The following is a 24,879-nucleotide window of genomic DNA, read 5'->3' as shown; positions in this document are numbered from 1 at the left end:
CCTCGCCGCCCCTGCCGTCGCCCTCGCCGGTCAACCTCGCTGCTGTGAGCCGCCGCCACCCCGGTTTATCATTTTTTTCATTTTTTTGTTCGTATATATAATGTTTATATGTATGTGGCTATATGTATGTATAGATGTTCATATATGTGTATTTTTTTTGTTCAGAGCATTTTTTGTTCATATATGTATTTTTTTGTTTATGTGTATTTTTTTTTGCTCATAGCATTTTTTGTTCATATTTTTTTTCATAGCATTATTTCCATGTATATATGTATGTGGCTATGTATGTATAGATGGATAGCATTTTTTTCCATGTATGCATGTCATTGTCGATATACCCCCTCCCTGTTAACTTCAACGGGAGGGGCGTCGATATAACCCTCCCCGATAACTTTGACATGAGGGGGGTCGATATACCCCCTCCCTAATAACTTCGACATGAGGGAGGGTCGAGAACTAGTTTAGGGGGTCGAGGGTTGAGAACTAGTTTAGGGGGTCAAGGGTCGAGAACGTCGGACATTCATGAGAGAGGCGAGGAAGAAGGGGAAGAAGAGGGAGAAGAAGAGGAGAGGAAGAAGAGGAAGTCTTCTCCTCTATTCTTTCTTCTCTTCTTTTTTCTTCTTCTTCCTATATGTATTAGTTTTTTTATTTAGGTTGTTAATTAGTAGATATTAATTTTGTTCATATATGTATGGATGCATGTTATATGTATGTATGTATGTATGTATGTATGTATGTATGTATCGGGTATGTCGTTGTCGATATACCCCCTACCCAATAACTTCGACATGAGGGGGTCGAGAGGGGGTCTAGGGTCGCCGAGGGGTCGAGGGTCGTCGAACATGAGAGGAAAATAAAAAACGAAGAGGAAGAAGAAAAAAAGAGGAGAAGAAAGAATATAGGAGTTCTTCTCCTCTATTCTTTCTTCTCCTCTTTTTTTTTCTTCTTCTTCCTCTTTTTTCATCGGTAACGAGGGTCATCGAGGGTCGCCGAGCGGTAGAGGAAACCCTAAATAGCAAGTATCGTCGGTGTGAGATACATGTGACCGTCGGTGTCGGACAGTACATCCACGTCCCACAAGTGACGCAGGCTTCGACGCCCATGTCACTTGTGGGACGTGGATGTAGTGTCCGATACCGACGGCCACATGTATCTCACACCCACGATACTTGCTATTTAGGGTTTCCTCTACCGCTCGGTGACCCTCGACGACCCTCGTTCCCGATAAAAAAAAAGAGGAAGAAGAAGAAAAAAACAGGAGAAGAAAGAATAGAGGAGTTCTTACTCCTCTATTCTTTCTTATCCTCTTTTTTTTTCTTCCTTTTCTTTTTTTATCCTTGAAGCGTTGTCGAGGCCACCCCAAACCCTAGAGAAGCAGCGTCGAGGCCACCCCAAACCCTAGAGAAGCAGTGTTGAGGCCACTAATTAATATTAGTTCTACGTTTGCCACTAATATATCCATCTGTCATGTTTGAATAATAATTGCCATGTTATCAATATTTGTAGAAACTATGGACACCGCCCGAGACGAAGTACAAGAAGAGTTGTTGGGGGACATAATCGCACGAGGAAGTGATGCCGTCTGCTTGTTGTTTCTCAACGACACCGATGGTCTGGAAGCAGCTGGCTATGATTATGATGGCTCCGGTGACCTAATGCCGGTGCAAGAAGGAGACCGTGAGGACGGCTCCGGTGACCCAATGCCGATGCAAGAAGGAGACCGTGATGACGTCTCCGGTGACTGAACCGAGTCCGGCCAGGTATATATATTAGTTAAGCGTCTGCTGACTAGCAAATTGATGCATTTATTGTTTTGGTATGTACACATATTAATTAAGTCTTTGTTCTTTTTTCTAGCCCTCCGGATCGAGCACAACTTCGGTAAAGAGACGAGGCCCGAAGAAAAAGTTGAGCTCGGATGAAAAGTTTGAGATCATAGCAATCGCGCCCGACGGCCAACCGATTGAACCCCTCCGGACAAAGAGTGCATTTGTTGCTCAGTGCGGGGTTTTGGTTAGGGACAAGATCCCGATCAGCATCCAGCAATGGTTAAAGTCGGCTACAGAAGACCCTGAGGTGTCTTATGTCAATGATATGCAGAAAAATGATCTTTGGACTGAGCTGAAGTCAAATTTCACCCTACCGCCAGAGGATGATCCAGAGAAGCCAGTTAAAGAGCAATTAATCAAGTCTCTTGCTCTTAAGAGGATGGCAGAACTATTCAGGAGGTGGAAGAAAGAACTGAATAAGTTTGTCGAAAATAAAGAGACACCAGAATTCAAGGGCAGATATGAGAAGATCAGAGATCACTGGCCCGCATTTGTGGCCCACAAGACATCGGAAAAGAGTAAGAAGATGTCGGCGACAAACAAGCAAAATGCTGCGAAGAAGAAGCATCACCACCGCACGGGGTCAGGTGGCTACCTCGTAGCATGGCCTAAGTGGGCCAAGACTGAGAATGATCTGGTTGATAAAGGGGTCGAACCAGAGACAATTAACTGGCAAGACCGTTGCCGAACTTGGTTCTTCGGGGCTGGTGGAACCTTGGACCCTATAACAGGGAAGTGCATTTGGACGAACGATCAAATGGACATACCAGTCAGGAAGCTTTAGCAGTATATCGAAGCAGCACAGCAAGGGACGTTCTTTCCAGACAGAGAGAACGACGAGCTCACAATGGCCCTCGGGAATCCTGAGCGCCCTGGACGGACACGAGGCACGCCAGGCTCCATTCCGTGGAAGGTTGGGTTTCCGGACGCAGGCGGTTACAAATCCCAGGAGAGGAGGAAAAAATTGCAGCAGACCCAAATGCAGGCGCTGCAAGCAAGGGTACAAGCGATAGAGGAACGAGAAGCAAATCGCAGCAAACGTACTGCCGAAGCTTCCCCCGAAGCTACGCCGCCATCTCAGCGGAGAAGCAGCGTGGCTTCCACCGAGCTGCTTCAGCTGGAGCATGCCTTGACGGCCCCTGCCAGCTATCCCGTGGATGCTATCACGGAGTCTCAAAATTGCCTCCTTATGACGCAACAGATGAATTTGAAGGTCAAGGCGGCTGTTGGCTCTGTTTATCCTACTGAACCCGGCGCAACTTTTCACTGTCGGCCGTGTAACGCCCCAGATGTAACTTTCCCCATTTGTACTCCAACTCTTGCCGTTTCCGGTGTCAAGTTATATTTATTTCTCGGTTTCGGGTCTTTTTCTCCGTGTGTTGTTTTCGTTTTCATGCATCTCATACCATGTCATCTCGTGCATTGCATTTGCATACATGTTCATCTCAAGCATTCGAGCATTTTCCCCGTTGTCCGTTTTGCATTCCGGCGCTTCGTTCTCCTCCGGTGGCCATTTCTAGCTTTCTTTCTTGTGTGGGGATTAAACATTTCCGGATTGGACCGAGACTTGTCAAGCGGCCTTGGTTTACTACCGGTAGACCGCCTGTCAAGTTTCGTATCATTTGGACTTCGTTTGATACTCCAACGGTTAACCGAGGGACCGAAAAGGCCTCGTGTGTGTTGCAGCCCAACACCCCCCAAATTTGGCCCAAAACCCACCAAACTCTGCTCCATGTCCTAGTGCGTTCGATCACAATCGTGTGGGCGAAAACCGCACCTCTTTTGGACTCTCCTAGCTCCCTCTATGCCTATATATACACCCCTCCGTTTTCGGATCTCTCCCTCTCCCCGAAACCCTAAAAAAAAACAGATCAACCCCGCCACCGACGGACGTGTCCGGATCCGACCGGACAACGTCCGCCCCGCCGCCGCAGCGAGTCCCGCGCCGCCACGTGGCCGAGGCCCACATCGCCGCCGCCGAGGCCCGGGAGCCCGAGGCCGGCCCCCGCGGCCCGTCTCCGCGCCGCCGCTCCCCGCGCCCGACCCCGACGCCTGCGCCGCCTCCTTCCCCGACGCCGGTGAACGCCGCCGCCGCGGGCCGCCTCCCCGCCGCCGCTCGCCTCCCCGGTCCGGCAGCGCCCCGCCGCGCCGTTCCGCCTCCATCCCCGACGCCGGCCGACCCCGCCGCCGTCCGCGCCTCCCCGCCGGCGACTCACCGGCCCCGCCGCCCTCTCCCCCCCGGCCGGCGAGCCCCTCCTCCGCGCCAAGTCCGACGCCGGCGAGCTCCAAGTCGGGCCGGTGAACCTCGGGAGTCGCGCCACTGCTACAGTGCGGCTGGATCTAGATCTGGGTTGACCTCTCTCCCCCGAAACCCTAATTTTCGTGCTATCTTTGACTGCTTGTATCTCCGCAACCGTAGCTCCGTTTTGGGCGTATGATATGTCAAAATATTCGTCTCGACATGTACATCATTTCGTTCCATTGCATCATTTGCATTTTAGGTCATCTTGATACCCAAAATGCTGTTAGAAGGAGGCTTCGTGAGTTAAATCGCAGATCCGTTAGTTCATCATGCACTTTTGTCATTTTTGTCATGTTTAATTCATGCATGATATGCCTGTGCCCCTTTGGGATGAATTGTGAAGCATTTTGTCTTCTTTCCAGAGGTGCCACCCATGCATTTTTAGGATGTGTGTGTTGTCTTGTGCAAGCTTGCGAAGAGAGGTACCTGAGATTGCAGATTTCAGGGACTTAGTGATTTTCACTAAGTCTGGGATATTTTAGTTCATGATGCTATATGTCCAGCTTGTTTCCTAGTGATCCGTGCCTCTTTTGAGGATGATCAGTAAGGGAGTTTTGATATTTATGTTATGCTCTATCCATCCATGTCTTTGTTGGCATATGTGGAGTGCTCTAGGTTGACTCAATCGAGCTCAACTTTTGCTTCGTTGTTAATCTGGGCAGATCGTCAACTTGTTTGCGATTTTGCCGATGCTACCGTTAGTGTTCCATGCATGCTATGCCTTTTTTCTTGCCATGTGTAGCTAGCACTTTGTGCCTTCTTGCTGGTTATATGCTTTCCTTGCCATGACTTGCACCGTAGTGAGTGCATCGAGCTCGTTTACATGCCTTCGTGAGTTATATTTCAGCGTGTCTCAGTTTTCACTAAGTCTGAAAACTGATTGTGTTCGAGCTATGTTCGTGAGCTCGGTAGAGTATTTTGTGAACCCTTTTGGCCCCAGGTCACTTTGGGTGTTTTATTAAGCTTGTTGAGTAGCTCCATGCCATGTTCGTACTTGTCATGTTCAGGTTTTGTATCATGTTGTTTTGCTGCTCCGAAGAGAGCATCGTGATCTGAAATTTCAGACTAGTGTTAATTTCACTAAGTCTGAAATCTGTTTTGCATTTGCGTTTTAGCCACGCTTGTTTGAACCTCTTAATGGATGAATTTGCCTATGGCTCAGTGCTAGTGTTTTTTCAACCATCTTGTGTACATCACTGCCATGTATTTTGTTTTCATGTTTGGTGGCTGTAGCATGTTCATTTCGTCGCATTTAGATGCCTACTTGCTGCAAATCGCATACCGGTGTCATATCTTAAAACGCTTGCCATTTCTAAACCGTAGCTCCGATTCCTATGATCTTTATATCGTTTTCAAGCGATTTCATCCCCTCTATCCAGTGGCACACTTGGTTTTCTAAGTTGATGCCAGGTTCATGCATTTCCTGTCATATCTTGCATTTTGCATCCCGCATCGCATCCCGCATAGCATATCGTCATTTCATCATATTGCTTGGTCTTGCCCCTGGTTGATTGTATCCTTGTTGCTTGTTTGTCTTTGGGTAGAGCCAGGAGACGAGTTCGCTACCGAGGAGCCCGTTGAGTTTGCTTGTGAGGATCCAGTCAACTCTGACAACTGTGCAGGCAAGATGATCATACCCTCGAAATCACTACTATCTTTGCTATGCTAGTTTGCTCGCTCTTTTGCTTGCCACTGCTTCGATGCCTACCATTTGCTTGTCAGCCTCCCAATTGCATGATTGAACCTCTAACCCACCATTGTCCTAGCAAACCGTTGATTGGCTATGTTACCGCTTTGCTCAGCCCTTCTTATAGCGTTGTTAGCTGCAGGTGAAGATTGGAGCCGTTCCTTGTTGGAACATTTATTTACCTGTTGGGATATCATTATATTGCTATGTTATCTTAATGCATCTATATACTTGGTAAAGGGTGGAAGGCTCGGCCTCTCGCCTAGTGTTTTGTTCCACTCTTGCCGCCCTAGTTTCCGTCATATCGGTGTTATGTTCCCGGATTGTGCGTCCCTTACGCGGTTGGGCTATAATGGGAACCCCTTGATAGTTCGCCTTGATTAAAGCTTTTCCAGCAATGCCCAACATTGGTTTTACCATTTGCCACCTAGCCTCTTTTTCCCTTGGGTTTCCGGAGCCCGAGGGTCATCTTATTTTAACCCCCCCGGGCCAGTGCTCCTCTGAGTGTTGGTCCGAACCAGGCAGCCTGCGGGGCCACCTCGGGGAAACTTGAGGTTTGGTTTTACTCGTAGCTTGACCTATCCGAGCGTGCCCTGAGAAAGAGATATGTGCAGCTCCTATCGGGATTTGTCGGCACATTCGGGCGGTGTTGCTGGACTTGTTTTAACCTGTCGAATCATCTTGTTGTACCGAGATACCGAGTCTGATCGGTGTGTCTTGGGTGGAGGTCTATTCCTTCATTGACCGTGAGAGCTTGTTATGGGCTAAGTTGGGACCCCCCTGCAGGGATTGATCTTTCGAAAGCCGTGCCCGCGGTTATGGGCGGATGGGAATTTGTTAACGTCCGGTTGTAGATGACTTGAACTAAACTTAATTAAAATGAATCAATCGTGTGTGTTACCGTGATGGCCCCTTCTCGGCGGAGTCCGGGAAGTGGACACGGTGTTGGAGTTATGCTTGCGCAGGATGTTTCTTTAGCTTCTCGCTCGTGCTTCGCCTTCTCTTCTCGCTCTCTTTTGCTTATAAGTTAGCCACCACATATGCTAGTCGCTTGCTGCAGCTCCACCTATATTTGCCTTATCCATTCCCATGAGCTTAAATAGTTTTGATCGCGTGGGTGTGAGATTGCTGAGTCCCGGTGGCTCACAGATACTACAACTCCAGATGCAGGTCCAGGTGATTCCGCTCCAGGTGACGAGTACGAGCTCAAGTGGGAGTTCGACGAGGACTCTCAGCGATACTACGTATCTTTTCCGGATGATCAGTAGTGGTGCCTAGTTGGGGTTATCGATTCAGGACCTTGTCGCATGTTGGGTTCTTTTCTATTTTTGGCGCCGTAGTCGGGCCATGAGTGTTTGTTTGATGGATGTTATTTATGTACTCTGATGTGACGTGGCGAGTGTAAGCCAACTATGTTATCTCCCCCTTTTTATTATATATTACATGGGATGTTGTAATGATTGCCTGACTTGCGACATTGCTTTCAATGCGGTTATGCCTCTAAGTCGTGCCTCGACACGTGGGAGCTATAGCCGCATCGAGGGCGTTACAAGTTGGGTATCAGAGCCTTCCCCGACCTTAGGAGCCCCATTGCTTGATCGTTTTAGCAGCCGAGTTGTGTCTAGAAAAATGTTTTGAGTCCTTAGGAATTATATATCGGAGAGCTTAGGAATTCTTTTTACTTCCCAGTCTCCTCATCGCTCTGGTAAGGCATCCTGGCGTAGAGTTTTGACTCTTCTCTTCTCAAATTTCACTAAAAAAAATTTTAGGATCACGCGAGTATCTTGGTTTTGTTCCGATGGTTTTGTGACGAGAACATTGTTCTTGGTGCCTCCTGTCTTTAGGGGTTGTGGCAGTGTCCCGGGGAGTTGAGCTCCGAGGTGTTGTCGTCACAATTTTATCGTTGCAATTCTGGTATACTTGAGATATGTTCGCCGACATCGAAAATCTCTTTTATGCAGTTCGTTGGTGAGATAACCTCGACGCCACCCAGTACTGGGGCGGGAGTTCGGGAGTATCGCCATAACTTGTATAACGGATGCTTTTCGAAGGTTGAGGTAGATGGTTTCCGAAGTTTTCCTGGTTATGTGTTGAAGGATGGATACAGCTGGATGTAGGATTTGCTAGTTTGGGTGAGATATTGTGCTTCCCCTATATCCCCAACACCTGATTGCATAACCGGAAAGGTTCGGGAATTTCATAGGTGGGAATTCTAGTAGCTCTAGTTCTTCTTCCACGGATATTGGTTTGAGATTGGGATTTCTTACCGATTATTCGTTCTTGATCCGTACCTTGTTGAATTATTTCTCTTCCTTAATTCTTCGTGGCTTCTCAATTTATGGATATGTGACCATTTGAAGAGGAATGCATTCGTTCATTTTGTTCGGATGTGAAGACTATATGTTGCAATTTTCATTCCGTTGGATTCAGCTTCTATATTGTTGTCTATCTATGTGCTAATGGTGGTCAACCTCTTCAGGATGGCTCCTCCAACGCGCACGACTCCGAATCCTGATCCGCCTCCACCTCCGCCTCCTCCGGAAGCATGGCAAGCTGTGATGGCCGCTACTAATGCAAATACACAGTTGATCATGCAAATCCTTCAAGAGCGCAATCAAGGAAGTCAAGGGAATCAAGGCCATAATCAGCACCACTTTGCTACTCTGAACCAGTTCCTCGCAAATGGCCCAAAGACGTTCAGCGGTTGTGTTGAGGCTACCGATGCTGACGATTGGCTAGTGGATCTGGGCAAGCATTTTGAATGTAGCAACGTCAGGCCTGAAGATTTCGTCAAGTTCGCTTCTTTCCAGCTCAAAGATCAGGCTGCAGAGTGGTTCCAGCAGTACAAGGATTCCAGAGGTGGACGTGTTATCACTTGGGACGATTTCCGTCAAGATTTCCGCGCTCATCACATCCCTCAAAGTGTGGTTGAGAGTAAGCGTCAGGAATTCCGCAATCTGAAGCAAGGCTCTTTGTCTGTCTATGACTACAACAAGTTGTTCCAGAAGCTCGCCCGTTTTGCCAAGCAGGATGTTCCTGATGAGAAGAGCATGATCTATCAGTTCAGGGGTGGTCTTCGTGAGGAAATTCAGCTCGCTCTTGTCCTCTTTGAGCCGTTGAGATACGATGAGTTCTACAACATGGCACTGAAGCAAGAGGCTGCTCAGATGAGATGTGATGCTTCCAGGAAGCGTGCCAGAGATGTTACTCCTTCTTCCTCTACTCAAGTGGTCAAGCAGCAGAAGTATTGGCTTCCCCCTCCTCCGTTCCGTCAGCCGTATCAGCAGAAGAGCACAGGTGGCAGTGGTTTCTCCCACCCACCCAACCCAGGCTTTCAGAACAAGTCTTCGTCTCAAGCGCCAAGATCGAGTGCTCCGTATCACCGTCCGCTTTCAGAGGTCACGTGCAACAAGTGTCAACAGAAGGGTCACTATGCCAACAAGTGTACCAACCAGAGGCGTCTTCCTCCTCCTCCTCCTGTCAGATCGGCAAGTACAGCTGTGGTCAAGCATAATCCCAAGCACGCCAAGGTCAATATGCTGAATGCAGCTCAGGCAGAGGATTCTTCAGATGTGATCATGGGTAACCTTCCTATTAATGATATTCCTGCAAAAGTTCTTTTTGACACGGGTGCATCGCATTGTTTCATGTCAAAGCCATTTTTTACCAAGCATGAGTTCGTTTCTTCTCATTTGGGTAAACATATGGATATCATTTCTCCTGGCAAACGTTTGAGCGCAAGTCTGGAGGTGCCAGATGTCGCTATCACGATGGGCGATTTCAATTTTCTTGCTTCTCCTATGGTTCTTGGTAACTCGGATATCGATCTTATTCTCGGGATGGACTGGCTCTCTAAGCATAAAGCTCAGCTTGATTGTGCAGCCAGGCAGATTCAACTGACTCATTCGTCTGAGGATGTCATTGTCTTTGCCGCTCGGGATAATTCCATCCGGTTGTTTTCTCTCAATGAGAAGGGTGAATTGGATGCTATTTCGCAGATTCCGGTTGTCTGTGAGTATCAAGACGTCTTTCCAGAAGAGCTCCCAGGAATGCCTCCGCACCGGCCAGTTGAATTTGTTATTGAACTTGAGCCCGGTACGGAACCTGTGTGCAAACGTCCTTACAAGCTCGGCCCCGAAGAGTTGAAGGAGTTGAAGAAACAACTCGATGAGCAAGAAAGATTGGGTCTCATTCGGCCTAGTACTTCTCCGTGGGGTTGTGGTGTTCTTTTTGTGAAGAAGAAGGATGGATCGAGTCGACTTTGTGTTGATTACCGTCCAGTAAACAAGAAGACCATCAAGAACAAATACCCACTTCCCAACATCAATGAGCTGTTCAAACAACTCAAGGGTGCTCAAGTATTCTCCAAGCTTGATCTCCGTATGGGTTATCATCAGATTCGTATTCGTGAGCAAGATATTCCCAAGACGGCGTTCAGAACAAGTTTTGGTTCATATGAATACACCGTCATGTCTTTTGGCCTCGCCAACGCTCCTCCGACGTTCTCTCGCATGATGAACTTCATCTTCAACCCCTACACCAATGAATTCGTTTTGGTCTATCTCGACGACATTCTGGTTTTCTCGAAGAACAAGAAAGATCATGCCAAGCACTTGCGTTTGGTTCTTGACAAGCTCAGAGAACATCAGTTCTACGCCAAGTTCTCCAAGTGTGAATTTTGGCTCGATGAGGTTCTTTATCTTGGTCATATCATCTCTGCCAAGGGCATTTCCGTGAATCCTGAGAAGGTGTCTGCAATTGTGAATTGGGAACCTCCTCAGAACGTGAAGCAACTCCGCAGTTTCCTCGGTCTCGCAAGCTATTGCAGAAGATTCGTTGAAAACTTTTCTAAGATCGCCAAGCCTCTCTCAAATCTTCTTCAGAAGCACGTCAAGTACGTTTGGTCTCCGGAGTGTGATATTGCTTTCAACTCTTTGAAAGAGAAATTGATCACTGCTCCAATTCTAACTCCGCCTGATGAAACCAAGCCGTACGAGGTTTTTTGTGATGCCTCTCTCCAAGGTCTCGGTGCTGTACTGATGCAAGAGAAGAAAGTTGTTGCTTATACCTCTCGCTAGTTGAAACCTAATGAGAAGAACTACCCCACTCATGATCTCGAGTTGGCGGCAGTTGTGCATGCTTTGTTGACTTGGAGAGATCTTCTATTGGGAAGGAAAGTGGACATTTTCACTGATCACAAGAGTCTCAAGTACATCTTCACTCAGCCTAATCTCAACCTCAGGCAGACTCGATGGGTCGAAATGATTCAAGAGTACAATCCGAGTATCGAGTATACTCCAGGCAAGGCTAATGTGATTGCTGACGCTTTGAGCAGAAAAGCATATTGCAACAGTCTGATTCTCAAGCCTTATCAACCCGAGCTTTGTGAAGCTTTCCGCAAGCTTAATCTGCAAGTTGTTCCTCAAGGTTTCCTCGCCAACCTTCAAGTTTCTCCTACCTTGGAAGACCAGATTCGCCAAGCCCAACTTCTTGATGCTATGGTGAAGAAGGTGAAGATTGGTATTGCAAAGAGTCAGTCCAAGTACAAGTGCTACCGACTTGATGACAAGGACACTCTCTTCTTCGAGGATCGAATTGTTGTGCCCAAAGGTGAACTTCGTAAGGTGATCATGAACGAGGCTCACAACTCTCTCCTCTCCATCCACCCTGGTAGTACGAAGATGTATCAGGATCTCAAGCAAACTTATTGGTGGACTCGAATGAAGCGCGAGATCGCTCAATTCGTGAACGAGTGTGATGTCTGCAGAAGAGTGAAGGCAGAACACCAAAGGCCAGCAGGTCTCCTCCAACCTCTTGCCATTCCAGAATGGAAGTTTGACCACATTGAAATGGACTTCGTGACTGGGTTTCCAAAGTCCAAGCGTGGCAATGATGCTATCTTCGTTGTCATCGACAAGCTCACCAAAGTGGCTCATTTTCTGCCTATCAAAGAGTCGATCTCTGCAGCTCAATTGGCGGAACTCTATACCTCTCGCATTGTCTCTCTGCACGGTATTCCTCAAGTGATATCTTCAGACCGTGGCAGCATCTTTACCTCCAAGTTTTGGGATTCTTTTCAGAAGGCCATGGGCACCAACATCCGCTTCAGCACAGCTTTCCATCCTCAAACAAGCGGTCAAGTCGAGCGTGTCAACCAAATTCTTGAAGACATGCTCAGGGCTTGTGTGATCTCCTTCGGCATGAAGTGGGAGGACTGTCTTCCTTATGCTGAATTCTCATACAACAACAGTTTTCAAGCAAGTTCGGGCAAGGCCCCCTTTGAAATCCTATATGGCAGGAAGTGCCGTACCCCTCTCAACTGGTCTGAAACCGGTGAACGTCAGCTGCTGGGTAATGACTTAATCACAGAAATTGATCACTGCTCCAATTCTAACTCCGCCTGATGAAACCAAGCCGTACGAGGTTTTTTGTGATGCCTCTCTCCAAGGTCTCGGTGCTGTACTGATGCAAGAGAAGAAAGTTGTTGCTTATACCTCTCGCTAGTTGAAACCTAATGAGAAGAACTACCCCACTCATGATCTCGAGTTGGCGGCAGTTGTGCATGCTTTGTTGACTTGGAGACATCTTCTATTGGGAAGGAAAGTGGACATTTTCACTGATCACAAGAGTCTCAAGTACATCTTCACTCAGCCTAATCTCAACCTCAGGCAGACTCGATGGGTCGAAATGATTCAAGAGTACAATCCGAGTATCGAGTATACTCCAGGCAAGGCTAATGTGATTGCTGACGCTTTGAGCAGAAAAGCATATTGCAACAGTCTGATTCTCAAGCCTTATCAACCCGAGCTTTGTGAAGCTTTCCGCAAGCTTAATCTGCAAGTTGTTCCTCAAGGTTTCCTCGCCAACCTTCAAGTTTCTCCTACCTTGGAAGACCAGATTCGCCAAGCCCAACTTCTTGATGCTATGGTGAAGAAGGTGAAGATTGGTATTGCAAAGAGTCAGTCCAAGTACAAGTGCTACCGACTTGATGACAAGGACACTCTCTTCTTCGAGGATCGAATTGTTGTGCCCAAAGGTGAACTTCGTAAGGTGATCATGAACGAGGCTCACAACTCTCTCCTCTCCATCCACCCTGGTAGTATGAAGATGTATCAGGATCTCAAGCAAACTTATTGGTGGACTCGAATGAAGCGCGAGATCGCTCAATTCGTGAACGAGTGTGATGTCTGCAGAAGAGTGAAGGCAGAACACCAAAGGCCAGCAGGTCTCCTCCAACCTCTTGCCATTCCAGAATGGAAGTTTGACCACATTGAAATGGACTTCGTGACTGGGTTTCCAAAGTCCAAGCGTGGCAATGATGCTATCTTCGTTGTCATCGACAAGCTCACCAAAGTGGCTCATTTTCTGCCTATCAAAGAGTCGATCTCTGCAGCTCAATTGGCGGAACTCTATACCTCTCGCATTGTCTCTCTGCACGGTATTCCTCAAGTGATATCTTCAGACCGTGGCAGCATCTTTACCTCCAAGTTTTGGGATTCTTTTCAGAAGGCCATGGGCACCAACATCCGCTTCAGCACAGCTTTCCATCCTCAAACAAGCGGTCAAGTCGAGCGTGTCAACCAAATTCTTGAAGACATGCTCAGGGCTTGTGTGATCTCCTTCGGCATGAAGTGGGAGGACTGTCTTCCTTATGCTGAATTCTCATACAACAACAGTTTTCAAGCAAGTTCGGGCAAGGCCCCCTTTGAAATCCTATATGGCAGGAAGTGCCGTACCCCTCTCAACTGGTCTGAAACCGGTGAACGTCAGCTGCTGGGTAATGACTTAATCACAGAAGCAGAAGATATGTGCAAAGTCATTCGTGATAACCTCAAAGCAGCTCAATCCCGCCAGAAGAGCTACTATGATAGTAAGCACCGTGATCTGGTTTTTGAGATCGGAGATCATGTTTACCTCCGCGTCTCTCCTATGAAAGGTACTCGTCGCTTCGGTATCAAAGGGAAGCTTGCCCCTAGATACGTGGGACCTTTCAAAATTGTCAGCAAGAGAGGCGACCTCGCCTATCAACTTGAGCTTCCTTCAAACTTTGCAAATGTTCATGATGTGTTCCACGTCTCTCAGCTTCGAAAGTGCTTCAAGACTCCTGATCACACCGTCAACTTCGAGGACATTGAGCTCCAAGGAGATCTCTCCTATCGTGAGCACCCAGTTGCTATTCTTGAAGAGACTGAACGCAAGACTCGCAACAAGTCAATCAAATTCCTCAAAGTTAAGTGGTCTCACCATTCCGACCGTGAAGCTACCTGGGAACGCGAGGATCACCTCCGTTCTGAGTACCCGGAGTTCTTTCAGTCCTAGATCTCGGGACGAGATCTTTTCGTAGTGGTGGAGTGTTGTAACGCCCCAGATGTAACTTTCCCCATTTGTACTCCAACTCTTGCCGTTTCCGGTGTCAAGTTATATTTATTTCTCGGTTTCGGGTCTTTGTCTCCGTGTGTTGTTTTCGTTTTCATGCATCTCATACCATGTCATCTCGTGCATTGCATTTGCATACATGTTCATCTCAAGCATTCGAGCATTTTCCCCGTTGTCCGTTTTGCATTCCGGCGCTTCGTTCTCCTCCGGTGGCCATTTCTAGCTTTCTTTCTTGTGTGGGGATTAAACATTTCCGGATTGGACCGAGACTTGTCAAGCGGCCTTGGTTTACTACCGGTAGACCGCCTGTCAAGTTTCGTATCATTTGGACTTCGTTTGATACTCCAACGGTTAACCGAGGGACCGAAAAGGCCTCGTGTGTGTTGCAGCCCAACACCCCCCAAATTTGGCCCAAAACCCACCAAACTCTGCTCCATGTCCTAGTGCGTTCGATCACGATCGTGTGGGCGAAAACCGCACCTCTTTTGGACTCTCCTAGCTCCCTCTATGCCTATATATACACCCCTTCGTTTCGGATCTCTCCCTCTCCCCGAAACCCTTAAAAAAAAACAGATCAACCCCGCCACCGACGGACGTGTCCGGATCCGACCGGACAACGTCCGCCCCGCCGCCGCAGCGAGTCCCGCGCCGCCACGTGGCCGAGGCCCACATCGCCGCCGCCGAGGCCCGGGAGCCCGAGGCCGGCCCCCGCGGCCCGTCTCCGCGCCGCCGCTCCCCGCGCCCGACCCCGACGCCTGCGCTGCCTCCTTCCCCGACGCCGGTGAACGGCGCCGCCGCGGGCCGCCTCCCCGCCGCCGCTCGCCTCCCCGGTCTGGCAGCGCCCCGCCGCGCCGTTCCGCGCCATCCCCGACGCCGGCCGACCCCGCCGCCGTCCGCGCCTCCCCGCCGGCGACTCACCGGCCCCGCCGCCCTCTCCCTCCCGGCCGGCGAGCCCCTCCTCCGCGCCAAGTCCGACGCCGGCGAGCTCCAAGTCGGGCCGGTGAACCTCGGGAGTCGCGCCACTGCTACAGTGCGGCTGGATCTAGATCTGGGTTGACCTCTCTCCCCCGAAACCCTAATTTTCGTGCTAACTTTGACTGCTTGTATCTCCGCAACTGTAGCTCCGTTTTGGGCGTATGATATGTCAAAATCTTCGCCTCGACATGTACATCATTTCATTCCATTGCATCATTTGCATTTGAGGTCATCTTGATACCCAAAATGCTGTTAGAAGGAGGCTTCGTGAGTTAAATTGCAGATCCGTTAGTTCATCATGCACTTTTGTCATTTTTGTCATGTTTAATTCGTGCATGATATGCCTGTGCCCCTTTGGGATGAATTGTGAAGCATTTTGTCTTCTTTCCAGAGGTGCCACCCATGCATTTTTAGGATGTGTGTGTTGTCTTGTGCAAGCTTGCGAAGAGAGGTACCTGAGATTGCAGATTTCAGGGACTTAGTGATTTTCACTAAGTCTGGGATATTTTAGTTCATGATGCTATATGTCCAGCTTGTTTCCTAGTGATCCGTGCCTCTTTTGAGGATGATCAGTAAGGGAGTTTTGATATTTATGTTATGCTCTATCCATCCATGTCTTTGTTGGCATATGTGGAGTGCTCTAGGTTGACTCAATCGAGCTCAACTTTTGCTTCGTTGTTAATCTGGGCAGATCGTCAACTTGTTTGCGATTTTGCCGATGCTACCGTTAGTGTTCCATGCATGCTATGCCTTTGTTCTTGCCATGTGTAGCTAGCACTTTGTGCCTTCTTGCTGGTTATATGCTTTCCTTTCCATGACTTGCACCGTAGTGAGTGCATCGAGCTCGTTTACATGCCTTCGTGAGTTATATTTCAGCGTGTCTCAGTTTTCACTAAGTCTGAAAACTGATTGTGTTCGAGCTATGTTCGTGAGCTCGGTAGAGTATTTTGTGAACCCTTTTGGCCCCAGGTCACTTTGGGTGTTTTATTAAGCTTGTTGAGTAGCTCCATGCCATGTTCTTACTTGTCATGTTCAGGTTTTGTATCATGTTGTTTTGCTGCTCCGAAGAGAGCATCGTGATCTGAAATTTCAGACTAGTGTTAATTTCACTAAGTCTGAAATCTGTTTTGCATTTGCGTTTTAGCCATGCTTGTTTGAACCTCTTAATGGATGAATTTGCCTATGGCTCAGTGCTAGTGTTTTGTCAACCATCTTGTGTACATCACTGCCATGTATTTTGTTTTCATGTTTGGTGGCTGTAGCATGTTCATTTCGTTGCATTTAGATGCCTACTTGCTGCAAATCGCATACCGGTGTCATATCTTAAAACGCTTGCCATTTCTAAACCGTAGCTCCGATTCCTATGATCTTTATATCGTTTTCAAGAGATTTCATCCCCTCTATCCAGTGGCACACTTGGTTTTCCAAGTTGATGCCAGGTTCATGCATTTCCTGTCATATCTTGCATTTTGCATCCCGCATCGCATCCCGCATAGCATATCGTCATTTCATCATATTGCTTGGTCTTGCCCGTGGTTGATTGTATCCTTGTTGCTTGTTTGTCTTTGGGTAGAGCCGGGAGACGAGTTCGCTACCGAGGAGCCCGTTGAGTTTGCTTGTGAGGATCCAGTCAACTCTGACAACTGTGCAGGCAAGATGATCATACCCTCGAAATCACTACTATCTTTGCTATGCTAGTTTGCTCGCTCTTTTGCTTGCCACTGCTTCGATGCCTACCATTTGCTTGTCAGCCTCCCAATTGCATGATTGAACCTCTAACCCACCATTGTCCTAGCAAACCGTTGATTGGCTATGTTACCGCTTTGCTCAGCCCTTCTTATAGCGTTGTTAGCTGCAGGTGAAGATTGGAGCCGTTCCTTGTTGGAACATTTATTTACCTGTTGGGATATCATTATATTGCTATGTTATCTTAATGCATCTATATACTTGGTAAAGGGTGGAAGGCTCGGCCTCTCGCCTAGTGTTTTGTTCCACTCTTGCCGCCCTAGTTTCCGTCATATCGGTGTTATGTTCCCGGATTGTGCGTCCCTTACGCGGTTGGGCTATAATGGGAACCCCTTGATAGTTCGTCTTGATTAAAGCTTTTCCAGCAATGCCCAACATTGGTTTTACCATTTGCCACCTAGCCTCTTTTTCCCTTGGGTTTCCGGAGCCCGAGGGTCATCTTATTTTTAACCCCCCCGGGCCAGTGCTCCTCTGAGTGTTGGTCCGAACCAGGCAGCCTGCGGGGCCACCTCGGGGAAACTTGAGGTTTGGTTTTACTCGTAGCTTGACCTATCCGAGCGTGCCCTGAGAAAGAGATATGTGCAGCTCCTATCGGGATTTGTCGGCACATTCGGGCGGTGTTGTTGGACTTGTTTTAACCTGTCGAATCATCTTGTTGTACCGAGATACCGAGTCTGATCGGTGTGTCTTGGGTGGAGGTCTATTCCTTCGTTGACCGTGAGAGCTTGTTATGGGCTAAGTTGGGACCCCCCTGCAGGGATTGATCTTTCGAAAGCCGTGCCCGCGGTTATGGGCGGATGGGAATTTGTTAACGTCCGGTTGTAGATGACTTGAACTAAACTTAATTAAAATGAATCAATCGTGTGTGTTACCGTGATGGCCCCTTCTCGGCGGAGTCCGGGAAGTGGACACGGTGTTGGAGTTATGCTTGCGCAGGATGTTTCTTTAGCTTCTCGCTCGTGCTTCGCCTTCTCTTTTGCTCTCTTTTGCTTATAAGTTAGCCACCACAAATGCTAGTCGCTTGCTGCAGCTCCACCTATATTTGCCTTATCCATTCCCATGAGCTTAAATAGTTTTGATCGCGTGGGTGTGAGATTGCTGAGTCCCGGTGGCTCACAGATACTACAACTCCAGATGCAGGTCCAGGTGATTCCGCTCCAGGTGATGAGTACGAGCTCAAGTGGGAGTTCGACGAGGACTCTCAGCGATACTACGTATCTTTTCCGGATGATCAGTAGTGGTGCCTAGTTGGGGTTATCGATTCAGGACCTTGTCGTATGTTGGGTTCCTTTCTATTTTTGGCGCCGTAGTCGGGCCATGAGTGTTTGTTTGATGGATGTTATTTATGTACTCTGATGTGACGTGGCGAGTGTAAGCCAACTATGTTATCTCCCCCTTTTTATTATATATTACATGGGATGTTGTAATGATTGCCTGACTTGCGACATTGCTTTCAATGCGGTTATGCCTCTAAGTCGTGCCTCGACACGTGGGAGCTATAGCCGCATCGAGGGCGTTACAGGCCGATTCCAGAAGGATATGCTAGGGTGATGGTGGATGAAATAACGGAGGGATTTGAGGACCTCCAGGTTGACCACCCTACCGGTGAAGGGGAGACTAGGCTGGGGTCTGCTCTGAAGACTCCATGCCTATGGCGGAAGGAGCTCATCAACCTTCCGAACCGGACGCCTCCGCCTCCTCCTCCTCCTCCGGCAAGTCAGGGCACTCCGCCTCCTCCACCGCCTCCTCCTCCGGCAAGTCAGGGCACGCCGCCTCCTCCACCGCCTCCTCCTCCGGCGAGTGACGATCAGGGCACTCGACATGCTCCTTCTCCGGCACGTGGCGGCACTCCGCCTCCTTCTCCGCCTGCGCCGACGCGCCCGAGCAGCCAGCCTCCTCCTTTTCCGCCTCGTCAGCAAGGGCGGAAGAGACCTGCCGCCGCTCCGGCTGCTCCGGCGCGTCGTAGTCCTTCTCCTCCGCCTCGTAAGCAAGTAAAGAAGACAACGCTCCGTCTGCTCTACCGGCGTCTAGCAGTACAGCCAGAGGCGGGAGGAAATACAGATTCGGTCCTTCTCTGAAGACTCCAGAGAAGTTACCATATGAGAGGACCCCGGAGAAGAACGCCGAGATCGCACGAGAAGAAGTGAAGAACTACTTTGAAGGGGTGAAAGCAAAGAAACATCCACCTCCGGAGGAGAAGGTAGATCCGGTGAAAGTGAAGCGCACTCTGGTTGCCCTGACAAAACCACCCAAGTCTCCGCCGAAAGGAAACTATGAGCGCTTTATTGGAAAGGAATTTGCCGAAGCGGAGCGGTCGGGAAGTACTGTCAGTGATCAAAGGCTGAAAGAACGACGAGCTGGGAAACAAATTTCCTAGCTCGGCGAACAAGCGAAGCAATCGTGCCCCCTGCTCAAGGTGCCTAGCGACAACGTCGCTAATGATCCGAGGATGGTGCCCGGTTATAGCAATCTTGGCGATTACCTGCCCGACGATGTACATTATGATTTCATGGAGGTGCAGATACAAAGATACGAGTACGGGAAGCCTCTCGTCAAAGATGAAAGATCTCTATCAACGATGATGCGAATATTGCATGATTGGTACTTGAAAATCTGCAGAGACTCTGGGGGGAGGAGTACTTTGTATGTGAAAGTTAAAAAGGAGCATGACCTCATTGGAATTGAACTGTTGCCTGTTCCATTTGAGGAGTTCTTTCAGTTTTTCAATCAATTGGCCCTCGGTAAAACAACGGTCACCTGCTACTGTCTGTAAGTAGTACTACTTCTGTCATTAAGTCTCTCTATATACCTCAGCTCTTTCATTGCATGTATTTATAATCATCCTCACTATATTATGCAGATTGAAGATCGCCAATTGAAGAAAAGACAAGTCGGTGATATTGGGTTCATTAACACATATCTCATAGATGCAACTCAGGTTAAATTTCATGCCGCAGATACCGAGGCCAACTTGCTACGATCGTTGGTAATAAATGAAAACAAAGATATAATACTCTTTCCTTACAACTTCAAGTGAGTGTTACTGTCTTGTGCGTATTCGGTTTCCCTTATATATTAGTCAAGGTTATAGTAATGTAATTGATGAGTTATGCATGCGTGTGCAGTTACCACTATATTCTCCTAGAGCTTAAGCTTGAGCAGGGACTAGTAACCGTCTTAGACTCAAGATGAAAAGATCCCCAGGACTATGCGGACATGACTCAAATGCTCGAGAAGTAAGTTAAATCGATCATTATCCACCATATCAGCAACTTTGTTCATTTCCTGATATATCAAGTAATTGTTTTCTTTATCTGGCAAGGTTTGGAAAAAATTCTCCAAAAAAGCTCCAGGACTCCCGAAGAAGCTGCAATTTAGACACCCGAAAGTAAGTACTATAGTAGCATGTTCCGCGCTTCTCCTATTGATTCAAGCGCTAGTTTCATCAATACCATTTGGCATTCTTGCTTATCAGTTTGATTGACCTCTATTTCTTGTAAAGTGGTTGTGGCAGGAACAAGGGAATGATTTCTGTGGATACTACGTGTGCGAGTCCATTCGCCACACGACCTGTGAGCGGGGCTATACTGACGAACAATATGAAGTACGTAAATAACAACATTCACAATTTTATTTTATTACCATCATTTGTGTTGAGTTTCATTCATTCATATATATATATATGTATTGACCCCCTTCTTCAAATTAGATGTTTCGGAAGCGGGATGAACTCCTAGCACCAGCTCACATGCGAGCAATTCAAGAGGAATTGGCGGCATTCTTTCTTGACCACGTGATCGCTGAAGACGGAGAATACTATGTGGACCATGAGTCCGTATGATTATATTTGTAAGAGATAATTATTGTATATATGTAGCCGGTAGTGTCGGATAGATATATGAGAACTTGTTGTTCGACCAATCTCTCAGAGAAGGAGAGGTGGTCGATATCACTTCTCTCTGTATGCATATATGTTCATGACGATCTTCTGTTTTCTTCGTTTGCTTACTAGCTAGCTAGCGTATCTAGTCCTCTCTATACGTATGTATAGTACGTAGCGTCGACCAAGCACGGACATAAGAGAGGACACTTCTCTCTATTAATTATATCTAGCTAACACAATATATGAAACACCTAAATTAACCCCCCAAAAACCCCAACCCCCTCCCCCCTTCAAAAAAAAACCCCAGCCACAGAAATGCTGACGCGTGGATGCCTATTGGTCCCGGTTGGTGCCACCAACCGGGACCAAAGGGTCTCCTGCCTGGGCTCCGCGCACAGGCCACGTGGAGGCCCATCTGTCCCGGTTCTGGATTGAACCGGGACTAAAGGGACAGGGCATTAGTACCGACCCTTTAGTCCCGGTTCAGGAACCGGGACAAAAGGCCCTTACGAACCGGGACAACAGGCCCTTTTTCTACCAGTGTCGAGGTCAGCAAGGCCGACTACGACTCATGCAGCACTGCGACCCCCATTGCCACCCTCAACTTCGGGAATGATGTCATCGCCCTTAACGTCACCGGCACCCGCTACTTCATATGCGGCTTTCCTGGCCATTGTGCGGGTGGCATGAAGGTCAAGATCGATGCCATGCCAAGCTCCTCCTCTTTGTCGCCTGGCCCGGCCAGCGGCCCAAGTGCAAGCAACGCTCCCCCACCGACGCCTATCTCCGCCGCCATCTCTGTGGAGGCTACGGGCTTTGGCCTCGCCGCCTTGCTTGCCGTTGCTGGCCTCATGGCTTGAGTTCATTTGTGCAGCTGCACATACATGTATAAAGTCATGTATAGTCAAGTAATTATTACTAGCAAGTATATGTGTAGCCAAGTAATTATATGTGTAGGTTGTATGTATTCGGGCTTCTTCTTTAATAAAGATTTTTCTTGTCTCTCTTATACAATATTTGTCAAGAAACATGTTCATTCTAGAATTTGATAAGCTAGACTTGCATAACTTTGACTTGTAGCAGGCAGAGGTTTATACTTAGATTAGATATATAATTAGCATGATTGTTTGATTTGTCTTGAAAATATGTATTTATAGGCTACAATTGAACTTGTAATTAGTGAAGTATTACATATCTAAGTGGAGCACATGTTAACATATATCTCGGGTCTAATATATAAGCTAACATGTGGTAACCTGCAACGTGGGCGAGACGGGCGGCGCATTGGACCTTAGCACCAACTACGTCACTTGGGTGTCCTGAGCACTGCGTCTGCGGAAAGCTACAACATGGGCGAGCCGGGCAGCGCATGGGACCTCAACACCAACTACGTCACTTGGGCGTCCTCTAGGAACTTCTAAACCAGCAATCAAATCGTCTTCAAGTACTCCAATCAGGCACACCACGTCCTCGAGGTTAGCAAGGCAGACTATGACTCCTGCAGCACCGCCAGCCCCCGTCACCACCTTCAACTCCGAGAATGATGTTGTCTTCCTCACCGCCACCGGCACCCGCTACTTCATCTGCGGTTTCCCTAGTCATTGTGCAGGCGGCATGAAGGTCAAAATCGATGTCATGCCAGGCTCCTCCTCTTCGTCACCCGCCCCAGCCTGCAGCCCAAGTGCAAGCAACACTCCCCCGCCAACACCTGTCTCTGCTGCAACCAATGTGGAGGCCGTGGAGTTTGGCCTTGCTGTTTTGCGTGTCGTTGCCTACGTCGTGGCTTGAGTGCATCTCGGCAGTCGCACGCACATGTGTACGTTATTGTATAGAGAAGTACAACTATCTGTGTGTATAATTAAGTAGTTATGTGTATGTTGGACGTATTCGGCCTTTGTGTTTTGCTGATTCATTTTGGAGGATTTGTTAATGAAGATTCTTTTGGTCTAATACAACATTTGTCTTGAAACATGTTCTTTCTAAACCGTGAGAGCCCAATATTTCGTAACTTAAACTTGTATTACACAAACCCCTGCTAATTATTTTCAGCCGTTGATTTAAACTATTAACTAAAATTATCAGTCAAGGGAATTATGGCCCTGTGTGAATGTTTTTTTAGAAAGATTTGACAATCCATCAATCCCGAACGCATCTCGCCAATCCCATCTCTCGCCCGTGTGTAGATGGCGGCGCGAGGATCCCCGGCTGACCATGGTCATAGTTGTTGCTCCCCACGGCCCCGGACCCCGGCTGCCACCCGTCCGCCTGGCCTAGCTCGTCGTTGCCACTCTCCCACCTCTTCGCCGTTGTAGCTCCGCATCAGGCTCCTTTTTTAGGCGTGACCGTGCTTTGCCCGCCGCCAGCTACCCGCTCAGCGTCCGCTTCCCTTGTGGCGATCAGCAAATTCCACATTGGGGATGCTTGAACCGTGATCTTCAAGTACCACCAGGAATTCCGAGGAGGCCATCCTCAGCGACCTCGCCTCGCTCGGCCTCGACTGGGACCAAGGTACATATTAGAACATTCATTTTGGAATCTGTATTCTAGATTGCAAGTAGACAATGAGAGATCTCCGGCAGGATCAAATACTATGGTTGATTGCAAGTTGTCCTTCTGCAAATTACAAGTGAACATCAGTACATCACTGTATTCTAGAGCAAACACTGTTCCTAACCATGTGAATTCCCAACGCAAGAGTTGATAATGCCACAAGGTTGTACTTGTGTAATATTGCACATACAAACACTGTTTCTAAATTCTAACCCTACGAATTCCCAACACAAGACTTGATAACGCCATGTCCGTTTTAGCAGCCGAATCAGTATGCGGCATGAGGCAACATGGACCGTCCGATCTCACTTCAGATTAAGGGCCACCACATGCCCCCTTTCTCTCTTACCTGGAGTCGCCGACGGGTGGACCCCATGGATCATCCCCTTCCTCCTGCATGGTATAAGCTTGATCCCGTCGATTTGTTGCTAGCTTAGCTTTGCCGCGATTTCGTGATTATCTCACTGACCCAGACAACATATACCCCCTATAAATACCAGACACCCTCCGTCAGAGTCGAGCTCTATGAGCTCTGGAAGCTCCACCAGCTAGACTCGCTTCTACGGTTGATTCTAGCGGCCGTAGGCCCCATTGACCACCACAGGCACCTCCATCTCTCTCTCTCTCTCTCTCTCTCTCTCTCTCTCTCTCTCTCTCTCTCTCTCTCTCTCTCTCTCTCTCTCTCTCTCTCTCTCTCTCTCTCTCAATGGCGCGCCTCTTTGACCCATTTACTCGCGCAGATCCACACGGAAAAGACCACCCTGGCGTCCGGCGAATCTTGCCGACGCGCCCGTGCTCCAGACACAAGCGGTAGTTGACACAAGTTTTGCCCGATGACATTTAAGTTATGAAAGTGATCACTGTGACCAGGGGAGCCCCATTGTGCTCTTCGCTGACGCGGAGGACCACGGAGGACAGCGCCCACTTCGACCAGAGCCCGCCGCCGGCCGCCGCCGTCTTCACCTTCTCCTGCTGGGATTCCAATGAGCGTCGCGACCCCGTGACGTGGACGCAGCACATGTGTCCATTGACACATATACAACAGCCCCTGATATTTCCTGAACGAACCTTTACTGAGCAATATCACGTCGCCAGTTGTTCCCCATTTAAATTCAAAATATCATGCCGCGTAGAGTTATATGGCAATTTGGCAGAAAAGTACCTGAGATTTAAAACCGTCATAACTTTTTAGCTCCAAGTATGAATCCAAGGGAACTTTTTGCAAAATGATATTCATGAAATGCATCATCATATGCTACACTTGGTTTCATCTTTTGAACATACAAATTTGATTGTGTTCAAATTTGTATTTAAACCTTTAATAGGGTCTTGTTTTCAAACCAAATGTCCAAATTTAGTGAAATCTACTGCATTATGATCGTTAGGTTATTCTTTATTCATATATACCACTTGATCCAGACTTTCAAACTTTTCATGATTCAATATGAATTTTGAATTCAAACCATAGAATTCCTATAATTCAAAAAAATTATTCCTCAAATAATTCATTTTGCATTTTGTTTTCTTATGA

General features: G+C 48.0%; 1 protein-coding gene across 1 annotated transcript in view; it reads left to right on the top strand.

Moving 5' to 3' along the window:
• The window catches only part of LOC123186493 (mavicyanin-like), a 44,113-nt gene extending 22,455 nt beyond the window's left edge, over positions 1 to 21,658 (top strand). Inside the window, exon 2 of the mRNA XM_044598253.1 lies at positions 21,347 to 21,658. Coding sequence (XP_044454188.1) covers positions 21,347 to 21,658 — 312 coding nt within the window. The remainder of the gene's footprint in view (positions 1 to 21,346) is intronic.
• Positions 21,659 to 24,879: the final 3,221 nt, after the last annotated feature.

The sequence above is a fragment of the Triticum aestivum genome, chromosome 2A (genome assembly GCF_018294505.1).
Source record: "Triticum aestivum cultivar Chinese Spring chromosome 2A, IWGSC CS RefSeq v2.1, whole genome shotgun sequence".
In the NCBI taxonomy this organism is placed as follows: Eukaryota; Viridiplantae; Streptophyta; class Magnoliopsida; order Poales; family Poaceae; genus Triticum; species Triticum aestivum.
Note: the sequence above shows the minus strand (reverse complement) of the source record. Positions and strands in the feature narration are given on the sequence as shown.